We start from the raw sequence: 18564 nt of genomic DNA on the forward strand, positions 1-18564 counted from the left end.
TCTTCAAACAATCTAGAAATATCAAATGTTACACCATAGACTTGAATCAAAGGTCAATGGATGGAATTGTTGTATGTCACATATCAAGATCCTTTCATAAAATTTAAATATAGGCCTATTATTAATGGTGAAATAAGTGCCAGGGCCTGCGTGCATAATACACTTGAAGTGTTTCTCATAAGGATTTACCTTAAATGTCCCCTTACCTAAGGGAACTGTTTGGGCATGGCATAGAGCCCCTCAAACGTTTTCCTTATGTAAGTGCATACTTAAGGGGATTTACAGTAGTTTGAAGGCATGTATGACAGAAAGAGTCTCTGGTTACCAGGGATATGACCTGATTCACTGACTGAACATTAGGCAAAGAGATCACATTTGTTTTGAGAGATAGCAAAATAGAACTTCTACATTCAAGACCGGAGAAACAAATTGATTCAGATAAGCAAGTTTCTATTACTTTCTTGCACATCAAGCCAACTTACAGAGTAGGTAGCTAGCTAGCCATAGAGCGGTGCACAATTGGCCCAGCGTTTCCCAGGTTAGGGTTTGGCCTGGGTATGCCGTCATTGTAAATAAGAACTTGTTCTTAACTGGCTTGCCTAGTTAAAGGTTCACTTTTTTTTAAGCTAGCTAGCCAGCTATCTTTGTAGCCATGGATTGTGCACCTTCCATTGTTTAGCTAAGTAGCTTGCTATCTACAGTGCATTCGGGAAAGTATTCAGACCCCTTGACTTTTTCCACATTTTGTAACATTACAGCCTTATTCTAAAATTGATTCAATTGTTTCCCTCAATCTACACACAATACCCCATAATGACAAAGCAAAAACATGTTTTTAGCCATTTTTGCACATTTATTAAAAATAAAAAAAACAGGAAATATCAGTTTCATAAGTATTCTTTACTCAGTACTTTGTTGAAGCACCTTTGGCAGTGATTACAGCCTCGAGTCTTCTTGGGTATGACACTACAAGCTTGGCACACCTGCTGCAGAGATGGTTGTCCTTCTGGAAGGTTCTCCCATCTCCATAGAGGAACTCTGTCAGAGTGACCATCAGGTTCTTTTTCACCTTCCTGACCAAGGCCCTTCTCCCCCGATTGCTCAGTTTGGCCAGCTCTAGGAACAGTCTCGGTGGTTCCAAACTTCTTCCATTTAAGAATGATGGAGGCCACTGTGTTCTTGGAGACCTTCAATGTTCCCTTCCCCAGATCTGTGCCCCGACAGAATCCTGTCTCGGAGCTCTACAGACAATAACTTCGACCTCATGGCTTGGTTTTTGCTCTGACATGCACTGTCAACTGTGGGACCTTATATAGACTGGTGTGTGCCTTTCCAAATCATGTCCAACCAATTGAATTTACCACAGGTGGACTCCAATCAAGCTGGAGAAACATCTCAAGGATTATCAATGATAACAGGATTCACCTGAGCTAAATTTGGAGTTTCATAGCGAAGGTTATGAATACTTTTTAAATTAAATGTTTAATGTAAAACAAAAGGTGGAAAAAGTCAAGGGGTCTGAATACTTTGCGAATGCACTGTATACACCTAGCTAGCTGGTTGATGTTTTCTTTTTGCAACCAGGGCAGAGGAAAGCAACATTGACCTCCACATTTGCTGTGTACATTGATATGATATCCATAGTAAATGAAGCACAAGGGAACTCATGGGCACCCTTAAGTTTTTCACTTTATTTAAGGGGGAAATTCACCTTAAAATGTTTTATGCAACTGACTTAAAGTTAAGGAAACTTTAAGGGGAAAAGATAAAGGGGAAGATTTCTTATGCAGGCCCAAGACAGCAAAACAGGCAATGCACCTACAGGCTGAAACTAATGAAACCCAAATGAACCATATCAATAAGGTGAATGCACCAATTTGTAAGTCGCTCTGGATAAGAGCGTCTGCTAAATGACTTAAATGTAAATGTAAATGTTAGGTATATGTGTGAAATAACTTGGTTTTTATTTGTTTTTTTTAGAGAAAAAAATAAGATTTTTCTCTCAAGTAGCTCTGTCATCTGAGGCACAAAAATAAATACTTTTCTATGACTGAGTCATTAACATTTACTAACATTGATTTGTCCCATTTCTTCTGACGGAATCTGAGGTAAATATTGTTTCTCGAAGTAGTGGATTCAAAATAAAAGAGGGAAATATTAAACATCTCTTACAATTTCCACAGAAGCCCTTTCTTATAGAGAAGTTGTCTACTACTCTACATACCAGTGTTCTTCTTATTGAATATGTATTGAATAACTTTAAAAATAACCACATCACATGACCCGAAATTAACTACATACAGGTACATTTTAGTCATATATATATATATATATATATATATATATATATATATATATGGATGGATAAAGGCCTCTTATATAACCTCTATTATGCATGTCTCTTTAACACATTGATCATGAAAATGGTCTTGCAAAAAGACATTGGCACAGCAAAAGGCAACAACAATGGCTTTTCATCATTGAATACATGATGCACTCGGATACCACCATCACATATAGAATGTGGTGAATGCCAGACAATACCAACACTGTAAATTAAGTAATACATGCATCGTATAGTTCATATGTGATATCTGCAGTTGAAAGGCGGGCATAGGGAGCATTGAGAGCAGCCCATTTCCACTGTATCTTTGATTACATTTCTCTCCTCTTCACTATAATAAAACTATGGAGTCATTATGAGATCTCTCTGGCCATTTCCACATTCGCTTGGCTGATCATGCTGGGCTGCTCTACTTTCTGTGGCGGGCTGTCACCCTCCATCGGGGACTCATTGACTGACCCCGATGGCCGCTCATCCAGCATCTCCAGTGCATCCAGTGTGGTTTGGACCCTCCGGACTCCGTCACGTCGCGCCTGTCGCACGTCCACACGTCCCTCTGGGTCCACTGAGTCCAGTGCCAAAAGCTCTTTGGTCAACAGCTCCTCCAGCAGCAAGTACCTCTTATCATTCTTCTTCCCATCAAAGCATTTCACCTCTTGCTCCAGTTTTGCCACTCTCTCCTCTATCTTTTGCACTTTAGCCAAGCCTGGGTGACACTGAGCGGCGGGCTCATTTTCTGATTTTGGGGGCAAGTCCTCCTGTGGAGCAGGAACAGCCACTGGCTCCTGGGCTTCTGGTTTCGGCGACATCTGGACTGTGATGTTTGCTGTCTGTTGTGGCTGCAGTTGTGGCTGTGGCTGGGGTTGTTGTGGAGGTTGTGGTTGTTGCTGGGACTGTTGTGGTTGTTGATACAGCTGTGGTTGCTGTGGTTGTTGGTACTGTTCAGGTTGTTGGTATTGTTGTGGCTGTTGGTACTGTTGTGGTGGTTTTTGGTTCTGTTCAGGTTGTTGGTATTGCTGTGGCTGTTGGTACTGTTGTGGTTGTTGGTACTGTTCAGGTTGTTGGTACTGTTCAGGTTGTTGGTACTGTTCAGGTTGTTGGTACTGTTGTGGCTGTTGGTACTGCTGTGGCTGTTGGTACTGCTGTGGCTGTTGGTACTGCTGTGGCTGTTGTGATTTTTGGTACTGTTCAGGTTGTTGGTATTGTTGTGGTTGTTTTGGCTGTTGGTACTGTTGTGGCTGCTGTGGGAGTTGTGGCTGCTGTGGCTGTTGTTGTGGTTGTTGGTATTGTAGTGGCTGTTGTTGATAATGTTGTTGCTGCTGTGGTTGTTGTGGTCCTTGGTACTGTTGTGGTGGCTGCTGTGGTTGCTGCTGTGGTTGCTGTGAGATCTGTGGCTGTTGACGCTGCTGTGAGTCAGCCTCTCTCTGCGCTGCTTGGGGATACTGAGAGATCTCCTGCTCCTGCTCCATTCTGTGGGGTGATTCTCTCTGTGGCACATGGTGGTGGACCTGGACCTGTGGAAGTAAGAAGGAATTATTCATCCTGAATAAACATTATGTCAAATTTGCCAGACTGGCATTTGTGTCTATGTATATGAGACTTTTTATTTTGAAGAATCCTACTGCTATTGGCTGACTGGCAATAGGCGTTGTGATGAGTGGGGAAAACATGTACCTGTGGTCTCTCTGTAATGACCTGTGCTCTGAGGGGAGACTGGCTCCTTATATGCGGTGGGATATGGATGGCGGCAGTCTCGCGGTGCTGGGGGGGCACGCTCGGGGACGGGGATGCTCGCTCCCGGGAAGAGGGTGTGGCTCCATGATGACTGCTCCAGTCCTCTGGCTGCAGTCGGTGGAAGGAGGGCTGGTGCTCTGAGTAAGCCGGAAAGCGCTGGGTGTAGAGAGCGGGATTGACAGGGGCTTGTTGTGGGTGACCTCCGGCCCTCTCGTGGATCACTGGGATGGGGATGTAACCTGCCTGGAGGCCTGTGCTGCTGGGTCGCGGGGGCTGGTGGAGGGGATGGCCCTAAATAATGAAAGTCCAGTGTGAATCAGAGGAAGTACAATTGCATACTCAATATTAGAAGTAGTCTAGAAGTAGCTAGAGGTTTTGTTTGATTCCAACATCAAACAAGTGTGTAACTAGAACTTTCCCTGAAAATCTTCCAATGACATCAATGTATGGTTTTAGCAAATGGTAAGAGTTCATGCGCAGTAATCTCAATAGATAAAACAATCTCACCTCAGGTCCTTGTAAACTAGGCGAACAGGACATGCAGGGTTCAGGAGTAGAGCTCTCGGAGGAACCCTGCAAAGGAGATCTAGGCCTGCAGTGGAGCGTCGGGGTGGGGGAGGGTGTCCGCCCTTCTGCCCGTATATTTTGCAGAGCAGTCGGCTGGATGTAGGAGAAACACGGGTGTTGCTGACGGAGGTCTGCGCCTTCATGGCAGACTGGGATTGGGATGTAACCCTGGCGGAGGGTGGGGTGCTTCATGTCCTTCACAAAGGCCTTCTGCATCTCCTGAGGACTCTGCTCTGGTGGCACACTTGGGCCATTTTGAGACAACTGGCTGACCTGAACAAGAAAACAAAGTCTGAATTAATACAAAATAAGTATGCGAGTGAAACTCTAACTCCATCCATAAAACACTCAGTTAATGTATTCTACAAGGGAATGGTGTCCAACATCCCAGAAATATTAGTTCTTTCTTCCAAACTGAGGAAGAAAGAGCAATTTCATATCTTAGGCTACTGAGATTAAATTGAGATTGATTGAAAAGAGCTGTTTGCTAGAGGCTGAAACAAATGAGTCTTCAATAGAATCTGCTCTGGCATCCAGGCTATAAGCAAACATCATTAGGTGCAATGTGAAATATCCCTGGGAGATGTAAAAAGTATCACCTCCCTGGACAATTGGAAGCGGAAACTAGTTCTTATCCAATTGCAAGTATGTGCCTGTCGTAAGAAGCATGCCATCACTACATGTGGATATGAAGATTATGCATTTGTTGGTTTGCTAGGCAGTATTTGCTATCATAAAACATCAATCCTATTTATCTTATGTCCTCATATGGGTGTCTCACAGTAGAGACAAACTACTCCATGATGCTGCCTTGGTGATCACCAGGAAAACCAATTAAGAGTGAGACACCTGACAGTGACAGTGGAAAATAATCTCTCTGTGATATCAATACATGACCAGTTTTGCTTTACCATGCAAATCTAATTAGCAATAAAGTATATTTAATTGTGAGTGATTTAAGAATACTCCAATATTTTCTTGCCTTCAGGCTATACATGTGTACTGGAGAGCACAAGCCATACCGCGCATACCGCGGTCCAACAATAACAGATTCGGTAAGGCCCACAAATACAATGTTCCTCAGCTCAAATATTTAGAAAAAAGATCTAGATATTCTTGTTTGTGGTCAGAATATAACTGGTTCATCAACAATTATAACCTGCTTGCTTATATAAAGGACATCACACTGCTTGCCTAGCAAGTATCGCTTCCTCCTAATTTGGCGCAACACTGTAGGCTCGAACCCAGGACCTCTGCCTCGCTAGCACACGTGACCAGTGGTGTAAAGTGCTTAAGTAAAAAAAAAACATTAAATTACTCCTTAAGTTGTTTTTTGGGGGTATCTGTACTTTACCATTTATATTTTTGCCTACTTTAACTTCACTACATTTCTAAAGAAAATAATGTACTTTTTACTCTGTACATTTTCCCTTACCCAAAAGTACTCATTACATTCTGACAGGAAAATGGTCCAATTCACACACTTATCAAGAGAACATCCCTGGTCATCCCTACTGCCTCTGATCAGGCAGACTCATTAAACACAAATGCTTCATTTGTAAATTATGTCTGGCTATCCATAAAAAATGTTTTTCTAAATGTGACATCTGGTTTGCTTAATATAAGGAATTTGAAATCATTTACACTTACTTTTGATACGTAAGTACATTTGAGCAATTCCATTTACTTTTGATACTTAAGTATATTTAAAACAAAATACTTTTGCTCAAGTAGTATTTTACTGGGTGACTTTCACTTGAGTCATTTTCTATTAAGGTATCTTTACTTTCACTCAAGTATCATAATTGGGTCATTTTTCCACCACTGCAGGTGACCACCCTATTGAAGCATCTTACCAGTCAGTGCCAAGCAAAAAGCTAGCTATTCACTGGTGCAAGTGGGAACATTGCAGGCTGAGAAGTAAGCTTCACACATCCCCATGTGCTACACTTACATACTTCAACAAGGTGTGGCTCAAACTAAAATCAAACTGTCCAAACTGGAAGCATGTCCAACAGACAGAGCTGAAACAACAAACTGTATGTGTGGATAGTGCGTGACAAAGCACCAGACTCCACTGGTACATGATGCAAAATAGCCTAGGTTTAGACAAGTGGGAGCAACCCACTGAGCAAAAGTCTATATAAGTCCAGTCTACACAGTTTAGCACGACAAAGACAAGTGTCCACAAGACTATGTAGGCCCATTGGACCTACTGCATTGGAACAGTCCCAAGCTCCTCATGACTATTTAATTTGTCTGGTAATAAATCATTCAAATGAATTAATTCAAATTATTAATTATTCAATTCATTTGAAATAAGTACTGTGTGAGGCATAGTGTTGTACTTTTTAATTTACATCATTCCCATTATGCTTTTTTGATACAACAACAGTAGTTGTGAAACTCTGAACGACCTTTTGCCCTCTGCCATTTTGGCAGGGTCCCTGTACACTGCCAGCATCGCACCAATTTTATCTCCTGACAGCTGTGTCTTTCTAGCAGATTCTTAGTGACACTAACTTTGGACAGCAGCAAGTGTTGATCTTCCTAATGCAAGATGCCAACCTAGGGTCTGCTTCCCCAACCCTTCAACACTTAAGTTGACACAGTTCTTCAGGACACCGTTTAATGGTGTAAAACCATATCACCAATGTTTGTGATTTGTTCATTTAATGGATTGTAGATTACTTGGAGCTGTTTTATATGCGCAGTAGGCTACTGGAGTTGGGTGGGTGATGAGCCCACCTCAAATCCCTTTTAAGGAAAAGTTTTCGTAACGGGTATACGAAATATGAACAAGCGCATTCTACATGGCCTAATAGGCTTTAAATAAACATTATGGAGATGTCCAAACACTCAAAGCCATGGCTTTACATATGACTGCAGTGCGTCATCAACCAACCAGCCACGCTTAGATCATCACACAAGAACATAACCTAACAGCCATTGCCCGTTATTTAACCCGTTATAATGCATGAGGGAGAGGGCTGGAGCCTAAAAGAGACAGCATTCCATTGCGTTGGCGTATATGAAGTCTAAGCAGTCTAAGCAATACGAAGTTTGAGCAGTGGCAAGTTGTAACATATGGTTTCTAAATGTTAAAGAAAAGGAGAGACAAGTTTAGCCTACTATAAATAGAATATGCCCACACTGTCTTCCTATAATAAAAGCCAGTGCGTATCAGAGGCAGTGACCATAATTAACCACTGAAGCGCTTGGTCGACGGCCATGCCATATACTATATATATTCTGTGTTGTGTCTGCCATGCTATCAGCAGAAATAACATTTTCAATCCAACTTTCTATATCACACTAGCCCTCCCACGCTACACATCGTTTTTACTCAATCCATGAGCCTACCTTTTTGACATCGTGTCTGGGGTCATTCCAGCTTGTTGTGCGATTAATGTGATCCACAAAAAAAGGCCATCCTGTCTGTGGGTCAATTTTAATTTCCCATCCTGGGGGTAGAGGGTCGTTGTTATTGGCCATATCTACCATTGGTGACTGTGTCTTCATGCTGCTCAAACTCCTTGATCCTTTATACTGTGCCATGTTATACAGTCAACGGATCCTTTAAAGATTCCGCACGGTGACGTGTGGGAAAGGGGGCTGGAAGTTTCTCGAAATAGCACCGTCAATGTTGGGATTGGGAAAAAATTGCCACCTCCAGTGTCTCGAGATTCAGGGAGAAGGTTCCAGCCTAACAGTGAGGCGATCTGTTATTTACGTTCAGGACAGGAACACCTGTTTGTTTGTATGTATATTTTCCAATTTAACGTTGCGCCATAGATTCCAATAATAGCGCTACTTCACACGTGGTGGTACAATGTATTCAGCTCAGAGCGTGGCTACAGTCATAAATGTATCCTTGGTCAATGGGCGGATTCGATAATGCTGAAACGCCGGGAACCGGTCTATGGCCCGTGACGTGAATTGGCAAAGCTGTGAGGGAGGAATGCACCCTTCTCAAATCGAACAGGAATCTGCGCCGCTCGGTCATGTTGTCAACAAGACATCACGGTGCATCATCCAGAAACATAAAGCATTTGTTTTTCATTAAATATACGTTTGAATCAAAATCAATCACTTTTGCATGTGAAAACACAGACTCCTACTCATTATTCTACGTGTAATTACGTGACTTTTGTTTTGAGCCGATTTCACCGTTGGCTTTGAACGGGCACCTGACCGGGTGGCAGCCCGGTTCCGAAACGAATGCAATCAACTTTCACCTGGTGCAATTACATGCCTACCAGGGCGCTTTAGACAGATTAATCGAATCCCCTCAATGTTTATACAGTATCGCTTTAATTGACATTTTCAAAATAAAAGCCCCCAATTAGGTTTATGACGTTTGACAGATGTTGGCACAACAGGGATTCCACCTTCATCTCGGCTAGCGTATTTTACCGAGATGTTATAGTATAAGACTAGCCTACTCGAGATATCTGATTGATTTTATTTTAGTGCTGACTCAAGTCCCCCTGTAGACTGCATGCGCATGGGCATGAGTCGGCTTCCTGACTCTCCGGTTAGCGCCATTTTCTTCCTCTTAGTTAGCTAGCTTAGCTACCGCATAAATACATTGATTAGGCCATCTTCTTGTTTATTTCAGCATACTCAGTTAGTTAGTCGGCATTCATACCAATCGATTTTTGAACATGGAAGACGAAAGCCACCCCAAAACGCTGTAAGTTGTCAACACAACAGCCACGACTTTGCCTCCTAGCTAGTTTGGCAATGTTAGCTAACTAACTGTTAACTAGCTAGATAACTATCGACCTCAACAGCTTCCTCATTTTAACCTCTCACTAGGCGAATCAGCATACTTTTTTTCTCCCCAGTGAAACAACGGTTACAAGACTATCCATTAGGCTGATCAAAATATTCGTGAACTTATGCAATATTACATTGCATGGCACATCAGCTCGCTAGCTAAGTTACCCAGCTACATAGACTACTAACGTTAGCTATCTAAATGTTATTGAAATGTCCCCATCATTGCTGGGATAATGTTCTAGTAGTTAGTTAGCTGACGGCTAACTAAGTCATGTCTTTCTTTAGCCGACTCAAATCCACGATTTATGAGTTGCGTTTAATGGACTAGCCTTTCTCTTGTCTGCATACTGAAGTGATGAGGAAAAGATGTTATTTGAAACGAAGCTTAGCTTCTTAGTATCAAGACAAGTTGTTATTTATAGCTAACTACCTACTTTGGTTGGTCAAATAATAGCTACATAATAATTAGGCTATAATGAATTGCAAGAAGAGTGCCTTGGTCCTCGTCTTTTGTTGACTAATTAGACCTAATCCTTAAACCAAATAACACGTTCAATCTAACAACATTTTGTCCGATCTAGAGGCTATACACAGACCTTTTGTCTAGTGCCAAAAGGGGTCCCATAGACTCCAAGCCAAAATATGTTCCCTAAATGGACAAAACAATTTTTTTCCCAGAAATGTCTTCATTGGACAGATAGGGGCACACCTTCCCACAGTCATGAGCAAAATCATATTTGTGTGCTTAAAACTAAATGTTTGTGTAGTTAAATTTGATATTCAATAAATAACATTAAAGCCAATATTTGATCCAACGTAACTTATCCTATCCTCGCCTATCCTTAACCAACCTCCTAAGCAGTTGCTTGAAGTACTTAAGTGAAAATACATTAAAGTACTAAATAAGTCATTTTTTGAGGGGTATCTGTACTTTACTATTTATATTTTTGACTACTTTTACTTCAATAAAATTATTTTTTACTCCATACACTTTCCTAGACACACAAGTACTCATTACATTAGTAATGCTGAGCAGAACAGGAAAATGGTTCAATTCACACTATTCAAGCAACATCCTTGGTCATCCCTTCTGCCTCTGATCTGATGGACTCACAAAACACATGCTTGGTTTGTAAATTATGTTGGTGTGTGCCCCTGGCTATCTGTAAATTAAAAAGATTAGCTTAATTTGAGGAATTTTAAATTATTTTTTACTTTTGATACTTATGTATATTTTTGCAATTACATTTACTTTTTATACTTAAGAATATTTCAAACCAAATACTTTGAATTTTACTGAAGTAATATTTTACTGGGTGACTTTTTTACTTGAGTCATTTTATATTAAGGTATCATTACTTTTACTCAAGTATGACAATTGGGTACTTTTCCCACCAGTGCTTCTGAGATCGCTAATTTGCCCCATCTTTTCCCTAGGTATGTTGGTAACCTGTCCAGAGATGTAACAGAAATTTTGATTCTTCAGCTGTTCACCCAAATTGGACCTTGCAAAAGTTGTAAAATGATCACTGAGGTAAGATGTGTTCTGCTCTATTAGCTATGATGACTTATGGAGACATTGGTGTTGCCGAGTTTCATTATCATGGATTATGCACTAGGTCAAGGAATTCAAGTCAGTAGACAGGGTACTACTGTTTAACCTTTTTGACTGTAACAGTGGTCATTGGCACATACCAGTTTTTCACATAATTCCATCCCTTTTTCCATTAATTTTGAATCAATGTTGCCATTTGGTCTTTATTTTCGCACATAAAACTGAAAAGATTTGCATCATGTTGATAAACACACCATTACATTTACATAATTGCCTTGACATATCAAGGACAGGAAAGGTCATTTGTAATTAGCCTTACCCTTTTATAAAGCATTTTGCCTATATCCTTGCATAACCTAGCATTTATTTTTTATGCAGTTCTTTTTTCAATAATTTAATTGTCACCCAAAATGGGTCAGTTTCAGCACCTCCCCTAAAACCGTCTAATATCCTACTTCTTGCAGTTACCGTAGTTACAGGGGGAGAAGGGTAAACCTGATCTACCATGGGCTGCTGATATAATGGTTTCTAGTGGACCTGACCAATAGTTTGTTGACGTCTCCAGCGTAGCTGGGTGAGACTGTATAGGCTACCCTCATATGACCAACAGTGCATTCGGAAAGTATTCAGACACCTTTGACTTTTTCCACATTTTGGTACGTTACAGCCTTATTCTAAAATGGATTCAATTAAAAATGTCCCTGATCAATCTATACATAATGATGAAGCGAAAACAGTTTTTAAATACATTTTTGCTAATTTCTAGAAATAAATGTATATATAAATAAAAATACCTTTCCGTAAGTATTCAGACGCTTTGCTATGACTCAAAATTTGAGCTCAGGTGCATCCTGTTTCCATCCTTGAGATGTTTCTGCAACTTTATTGGAGTCCACCTGTGGTAAATTCAATTGATTGGACATGATTTGGAAAGGCACACCTGTCTATATAAAGTCCCACAGTTGACAGTGCATGTCAGAGGAAACCAAGCCATGAGCTCGAAGGAATGGTCCGTAGCGCTCAGAGACAGGATCGTGTCGAGACACAGATCTGGGGAAGGGTACCAAAAATGTCTGCAGCATTGAAGTTCCCCAAGAACACAGTGGCTGCTATCATTCTTAGATGGAGGAAGTTTGGAAACACCAAGACTCTTCCAAGAGCTGACCGCCTGGCCGAACTGAGCAATCTGGGGAGAAGGGCATTGGTCAGGGAGGTGACCAAGAACCTGATGGTCACTCTGAAAGAGTTCCTCTGTGGAGATGGGAGAACCTTCCAGAAGGACAACCATTTCTGCAGCACTCCACCAATCAGGCCTTTATAGTAGTGGCCAGACTGGAAGCCACAACTCAGTAAAAGGCACATGACAGCCCGCTTGGAATTTGCCAAAAGGCACCTAAAGGACTCAGACCAGAGAATCTTGTTTCCCCTGGTCAGATTCTCTTTTTATTTTTTATTTTTTTTGTATTAAAAAACTAAATTAACCTTTTTAATTTAACGAGGCAAGTCAGTTAAGAACAAATTCTTATTCATAATGACAACCTACCAAACCCAGATGACGCTGGGCCAATTGTGCGCTGCCATATGGGGCTCTCATCACGTCCAGATGTGATAGAGCCTGGAATCGAACCAGGAATTGTAGTGGTGCTCTTGCACTGAGATGCAGTGCCTTAGACTGCTGCCCAACTCGAGAGCCCAAGATTGAACTATTTGGCCTGAATGCCAAGTATCACTTCTGGAGGAAACGTGGCACCATCCCTACGGTGAAGCGTGGTAGTAGCATCATGCTGCGGAGATTTTCAGCAGCAGGGCCTAGGAGACAAGTCAGGATTGAGGCAAAGATGAACAGAGCAAGGTAAAGAGATCATTGAAGAAACCCTGCTCTTGAGTGCTCAGGACCTCAGGCTGGGGTGAAGGTTCACCTTTCAACAGGACAACGACCCTAAGCACACAGCTAAGACAGTACAGGAGTGGCTTCGGGACAAGTCTCAATGTCCTAGAGTGGCTCAGCCTTAGCACGGACTTGAACCCGATCATACATCTCTGGAGAGACCTGAAAATTGCTGTGCAGCGACGCTCCCCATCCAACCAAACAGAGCTTGAGATGATATGCAGAGAAGAATGGGAGAAACTCTCCAAATACAGTTGTGCCAAGCTTGTAGTGTCATATCCAAGAAGACCTGAGGCTGTACTCGTTGCCAAAGGTGCTTCAACAAAGTACTGAGTGAAGGGTCTGAATACTTAGTTAAAGTCAGAAGTTTACATACACTTAGGTTTCAGTCATTAAAACATTTATTTTCAACCACTCCACAAATGTATTGTTAACAAACTATAGTTTTGGCAAGTTGGTTAGGACATCTACTTTGTGCATGACACAAGTACTTTTTCCAACAATTGTTTACAGACAGATTATTTCATTATTTGTATCACAATTCCAAAGGGTCTAGAGTTAACATACACTAAGTTGACTGTGCCTTTAAACAGCTTGGAAATGGCCGACTCTTCTTATAGGCCAATTGACATCATTTGAGTCAATTGGAGGTGAACCTGTGGATGTATTTCAAGGCCTACCTTCAAACTCAGTGCCTCTTTGCTTGACATCATAGGAAAATCTAAAGAAATCATTCAAGACCTCAGGAAAAAAATTGTAGACCTTCCCAATCTGGTTCATCCTTGGGGGCAATTTCCAAACGCCTGAAGGTACCACGTTCATCTGTACAAACAATAGTCCGCAAGTATAAACACCATGGGACCACGCAGCGTCATACAGCTCAAGAACGAGACTCGTTTTGTCTCCTAGAGATGAATGTACTTTGATGTGAAAAGTGCAAATTAATCCCAGAACAACCGCAAAGGACCTTGTGAAGATGCTGGAGGAAACCGGTACAAAAGTATCTATATCCACAGTAAAACGAGTCCTATATCGACATAACCTGAAAGGCCGCTCAGCAAGGGAGAAGCCACTGCTCCAAAACCGCAATTAAAAAGCCAGACTACGGTTTGCAACTGCACATGTTGACAAAGATTGTACTTTTTGGAGAAATGTCCTCTGGTCTGATGAAACTAAATTAGAACTGTTTGGCCATAATGACCATTGTAATGTTTGGAGGGAAATGGAGAGGCTTGCAAGCCGAAGGACAACATCCCAACCGTGATGCACGGGAGTGGCAGCATCATGTTGTGGGGGTGCTTTGCTGAAGGAGGGACTGGTGCACTTCACAAAATAGATGGCATCATGAGAGAGGAAGATTATGTGGATATATTGAAGCAACATCTCAAGACATCAGTCAGGAAGTTAATGCTTGTTTTCAAATGGGTCTTCCAAATGGACAATGACCCCAAGCATACTTCCAAAGATGTGGCAAAATGGCAGAAGGACAAGAAAGTCAAGGTACTGGAGTGGCCATCACAAAGCCCTGACCTCAATCCCATGGAAAATTTGTGGGCAGAACTGAAAAAGTGTGTGCGAGCAAGGAGGCCTACAAACCTGACTCAGTTGCACCAGCTCTGTCAGGAGGAATGGGCCAAATTTCACCCAACTTTATTGTGGAAAGCTACCTGAAACGTTTGACCCAAGTTAAACAATTTAAAGGCAATGTTACCAAATACTAATTGTGTATGTAAACTTCTAACCCACTGGGATTGTGATGAAAGAAATTAAAGCTGAAATAAAGCATTCTCTATTTTATTCTGACATTTCACATTCTTAAAATAAAGTGGTGATCCTAACTGACCTATTTTTACTCTGCTTAAATGTCAGGAAATGTGAAACTCAGTTTAAATGTATTTGGCTAAGGTGCATGTAAACCTGACTTCAACTGTATGTAAATGTGATATTTCAGTTTTTTTATTTGTAATAAATTTCCAAACATTCAAAAACGTTTGGGTTTGTCATAATGGGCTTGTGTGTAGATTTATTTTCTTAATTTAATCATTTTTGAATAAAGCTGTAAGAAATCAATATGTGGAAAAAGTCTAGGGTTCTGATTACTTTTCGGATGTACTGTAGTTGAGTTGAGACGTGTTAGGTTTGGTGTCTTTTTCTTCCCCTCCTGAGTGACTCGTTCAGTCAGATGTTTCAGGTCATGTTTACTAGTCGAAATGGGATGTATTCCATTTCAACAAGTTCTTTCTCCTTTAATAAATGTATGATTCAGCCAAGTTCAGATATAAATTGTGGTGGGTTCTATATACAGTGGGGCAAAAAAGTATTTAGTCAGCCACCAATTGTGCAAGTTCTCCCACTTAAAAAGATGAGGCCTGTAATTTTCATCATAGGTACACTTCAACTATGACAGACAAAAGGAGAGAAAATCCAGAATATCACATTGTAGGATTTTTTAAATGAATTTATTTGCAAATTATGGTGGAAAATAAGTATTTGGTCAATAACAAAAGTTTCTCAATACTTTGTCATTGCCAACAAAAGGTATATAACAGAGGTCAAATGTTTTCTGTAAGTCTTCACAAGGTTTTCACACACTGTTGCTGGTATTTTGGCCCATTCCTCCATGCAGATCTCCTCTAGAGCTGTGATGTTTTGGGTCTGTTGCTGGGCAACACGGACTTTCTACTCCCTCCACAGATTTTCTATGGGGTTGAGATCTGGAGATTGGCTAGGCACTCCAGGACCTTGAAATGCTTCTTACGAAGCCACTCCTTCGTTGCCCGGGCGGTGTGTTTGGGATCATTGTCATGCTGAAAGAACGAGCCATGTTTCATCTTCAATGCCCTTGCTGATGGTAGGCTTTGTTACTTTGGTCCCAGCTCTCTGCAGGTCATTCACTAGGTCCCCCTGTGTGGTTCTGGGATTTTTGCTCACCGTTCTTGTGATCATTTTGCCCCACGGGGTGAGATCTTGCGTGGAGCCCCAGATCGAGGAAGATTATCAGTGGTCTTGTATGTCTTCCATTTCCTAATAATTGCTCCCACAATATATTTCTTCAAACCAAGCTGCTTACCTATTGCAGATTCAGTCCCCCCAGCCTGGTGCAGGTCTACAATTTGGTTTCTGGTGTCCTTTTTGACAGCTCTTTGGTCTTGGCCATAGTGGAGTTTGGAGTGTGACTGTTTGAGGTTGTGGACATGTGTCTTTTATACTGATAACAAGTTCAAACAGGTGCCATTAATATAGGTAACGAGTGGAGGACAGAGGAGCCCCTTAAAGAAGAAGTTACAGGTCTGTGAGAGCCAGATATCTTGCTTGTATGTAGGTGACCAAATACTTATTTTCCACCATAATCTGCAAATAAATTCATTAAAAATCCTACAATGTGATTTTCTGGATTTTTTTTTCTCTCCTTTTGTCTGTCATAGTTGAAGTGTACCTAAGATGAAAATTACAGGCCTCATCTTTTTAAGTGGGAAAACATGCGCAATTGGTGGCTGACTAAATACTTATTTGCCCCACTGTACATACTGTGCGATGAATGCAATCAGATTAAATTGCTATTTTTTAAAATCTATTTTTTAAATAAAACAGACTTTGGCTGGTTAACCTTTGGCACACTTATCCAAAAGAAAGAGGTTAGGGTTATGGAATCCCAGCCTTTTAAATAGGATTGACATGGTTTGAATTGGATAACATCTGTTGCATATAGCAGCACTATTCATGATACATGATAAATCACCCAATAGAGTAACATGGTCACTCAGTACTTGCAATTGTATTCCAAATATGTTTGACAATAATATATTCTCCTAATTTATTTTCTTCTCAGCAACCAGATAGCAGGAGGATGAACTCTTCTGTGGGATTTTCCGTTTTGCAGCAGTCAAGCAATGACCCGTATTGTTTTGTGGAGTTCTTTGAACATAGAGATGCTGCTGCTGCCCTAGCAGCCATGAATGGGAGGAAGATATTGGGAAAGGTAATTCTTCCACTCTGCAATGAAATACTCTCTCTGTGGCTTTCTTCCTAAGAATTGCTGGTTCTTACCCTTTCACACTGGCTTTTAGGGACATGGAATGAATGCCTTTGCTCCACTTACATTTGATTGTTCTGTGACATGTTTTTGTTCTGTGACATGTTTTATCTTCAGGAGGTCAAAGTAAATTGGGCCACCACTCCAAGTAGCCAGAAGAAAGATACATCAAGTAAGTGTTTACATTTTTTAAAACTTTTTCCTGTTTTGCTCCAAAGTCTGTCGCTACATCAGGGGCTAATAGTCATTATTTCTTGGCCGTTTCAGATCACTTCCATGTGTTTGTGGGGGACTTGAGCCCTGAGATCACCACTGAGGATATCAAAGCTGCATTTGCACCTTTTGGGAAAATATCGTAAGTTGCTTTGTGTTTTTAAGAATTTGATTTAGTATGTTTCCTCTGACTTGACATCCTCTGGAGATTGTTTTACTCAGTTATCTTTTTTAATCATTTTAGTAACTTTAGAGTTCTTCTCATAAAAATGTTTTTGTAATGGGTCCATAAACAGAATAGATGTGTAACCACGTACTATGTAATATATTATACATTGTAGAATAATAGTGAAGACATCAAAACTATGGATTAACACATGGAATCAGGTAGTAACTGAAAATGTTAAACAAATCAAAATATATTTGAGATGCTTCAAAGTAGCAACCATTGGCTTGATGACAGCTCTGCACACTCTTGGCAGTCTCTCAACCAGCTTCACCTGGAATGCTTTCCCAACAGTCTTGAAGGAGTTCTTTAGTAGTGGTTCCTTTGCAGCAATTTGACCATGAAGGCCTGATTACACACAGTCTCCTCTGAACAGTTGATGTTGCCGTGAAGCATTTATTTGGGCCTTAATCTGAGATATAGTTAACAATAATGAACTTCTACTCTGCAGCAGAGGTAACTCGGGGTCTTCCTTTCCTGTGGCGGTCCTCATGAGAGCCAGTTTCATCATAGCGCTTGATGGTTTTTGCGACTGCACTTGAAGGAAGCTTCAAAGTTCTTGAAATGTTCTGGATTGACCTTCATGTCTTAAAGTAATGATGGACTCGGTCTTTTAACAAATATCCCTATCTTCTGTATACAACCCCTACCTTGTCACATCACAACTGATTGGCTCAAATGCATTGAAGGAAAGAAATTCCACAAATTAACTTTTAAAAAGGCACACCTGTTTATTGAAATGCCTTCCAGGTGACGACCACATGAAGCTGGTTGAGAGAATGCCAAGAGTATGCAAAGCTGTCATCAAGGCTTGGGTGGCTACTTTGAAGAATCTCAAATATAAAATATATTTTTATTTTATGGTTACTACATGATTACATATCTGTTATTTCATAGTTTTGATGTCTTCACTATTATTCTACAATGTAAAAAATAGAGAAAAGCCTCAGTGTAGGTGTGTCAACTTTTCACTGGTGCTGTAGATATAATTACTTTGACTATTGGTTGAAATATAATTTTAAAGCACATTACTCAGTCTTGATACATAAATCACTATGCCTTTCATTAGCCATTCAACTGTTTTGATCATTGTGAGAAACAGGATGACAGAAGTGACACAAGCTCTTCTCAATTGTCACGTATAATATGGATTTTGACTTTCAGTCTGTATCATCCCCCAACTTTATTTTTATTTTTATGTGTCCGCTTTCTATTCTCC

At 40.8% G+C, this 18564-nt stretch overlaps 2 protein-coding genes across 4 annotated transcripts in view; one reads left to right on the forward strand and one right to left on the reverse strand.

Annotated features, from left to right (window-relative positions):
• Window positions 1-1941: 1941 nt before the first annotated feature.
• On the reverse strand, window positions 1942-8493 carry bag3 (BCL2 associated athanogene 3). The gene is made up of 4 exons (XM_046357715.1): window positions 8009-8493; window positions 4586-4918; window positions 4019-4369; window positions 1942-3858 (listed from the first exon to the last, which is right to left on the reverse strand). The coding sequence occupies exons 1-4, from the start codon at window positions 8201-8203 to the stop codon at window positions 2698-2700; spliced, it is 2040 nt and encodes a 679-aa protein (XP_046213671.1). The 5' UTR covers window positions 8204-8493; the 3' UTR covers window positions 1942-2697.
• Window positions 8348-18564, forward strand: part of tial1 (TIA1 cytotoxic granule-associated RNA binding protein-like 1) — a 32962-nt gene continuing 22745 nt past the window's right edge. Inside the window, exons 1-5 of one of the 3 annotated variants that reach the window (XM_046359028.1) lie at window positions 8348-8405; window positions 10868-10964; window positions 16703-16852; window positions 17024-17078; window positions 17174-17261. In XM_046359028.1, the coding sequence (XP_046214984.1) occupies window positions 10953-10964; window positions 16703-16852; window positions 17024-17078; window positions 17174-17261 (305 nt within the window). In that variant the 5' untranslated portion in view covers window positions 8348-8405; window positions 10868-10952. Of the gene's footprint in view, window positions 8406-9070; window positions 9342-10539; window positions 10559-10867; window positions 10965-16702; window positions 16853-17023; window positions 17079-17173; window positions 17262-18564 lie in introns of those variants that run through there. The other 2 variants (XM_046359027.1, XM_046359029.1) reach the window with 2 other exon arrangements.

This window comes from Oncorhynchus gorbuscha, linkage group LG08, assembly GCF_021184085.1.
Source record: "Oncorhynchus gorbuscha isolate QuinsamMale2020 ecotype Even-year linkage group LG08, OgorEven_v1.0, whole genome shotgun sequence".
NCBI lineage: Eukaryota > Metazoa > Chordata > Actinopteri > Salmoniformes > Salmonidae > Oncorhynchus > Oncorhynchus gorbuscha.

Excerpts from the sequence above, each read along its gene's own strand:
- bag3 (XM_046357715.1), bottom strand. The coding sequence starts at position 8,203 with ATGGCACAGTATAAAGGATCAAGGAGTTTGAGCAGCATGAAGACACAG. Across the intron at positions 4,919-8,008 it reads CCAGACACGATGTCAAAAAG|GTCAGCCAGTTGTCTCAAAA; the intron begins GTAGGCTCATGG and ends TTTCTTGTTCAG. Across the intron at positions 4,370-4,585 it reads CTAGTTTACAAGGACCTGAG|GGCCATCCCCTCCACCAGCC; the intron begins GTGAGATTGTTT and ends TTCATTATTTAG.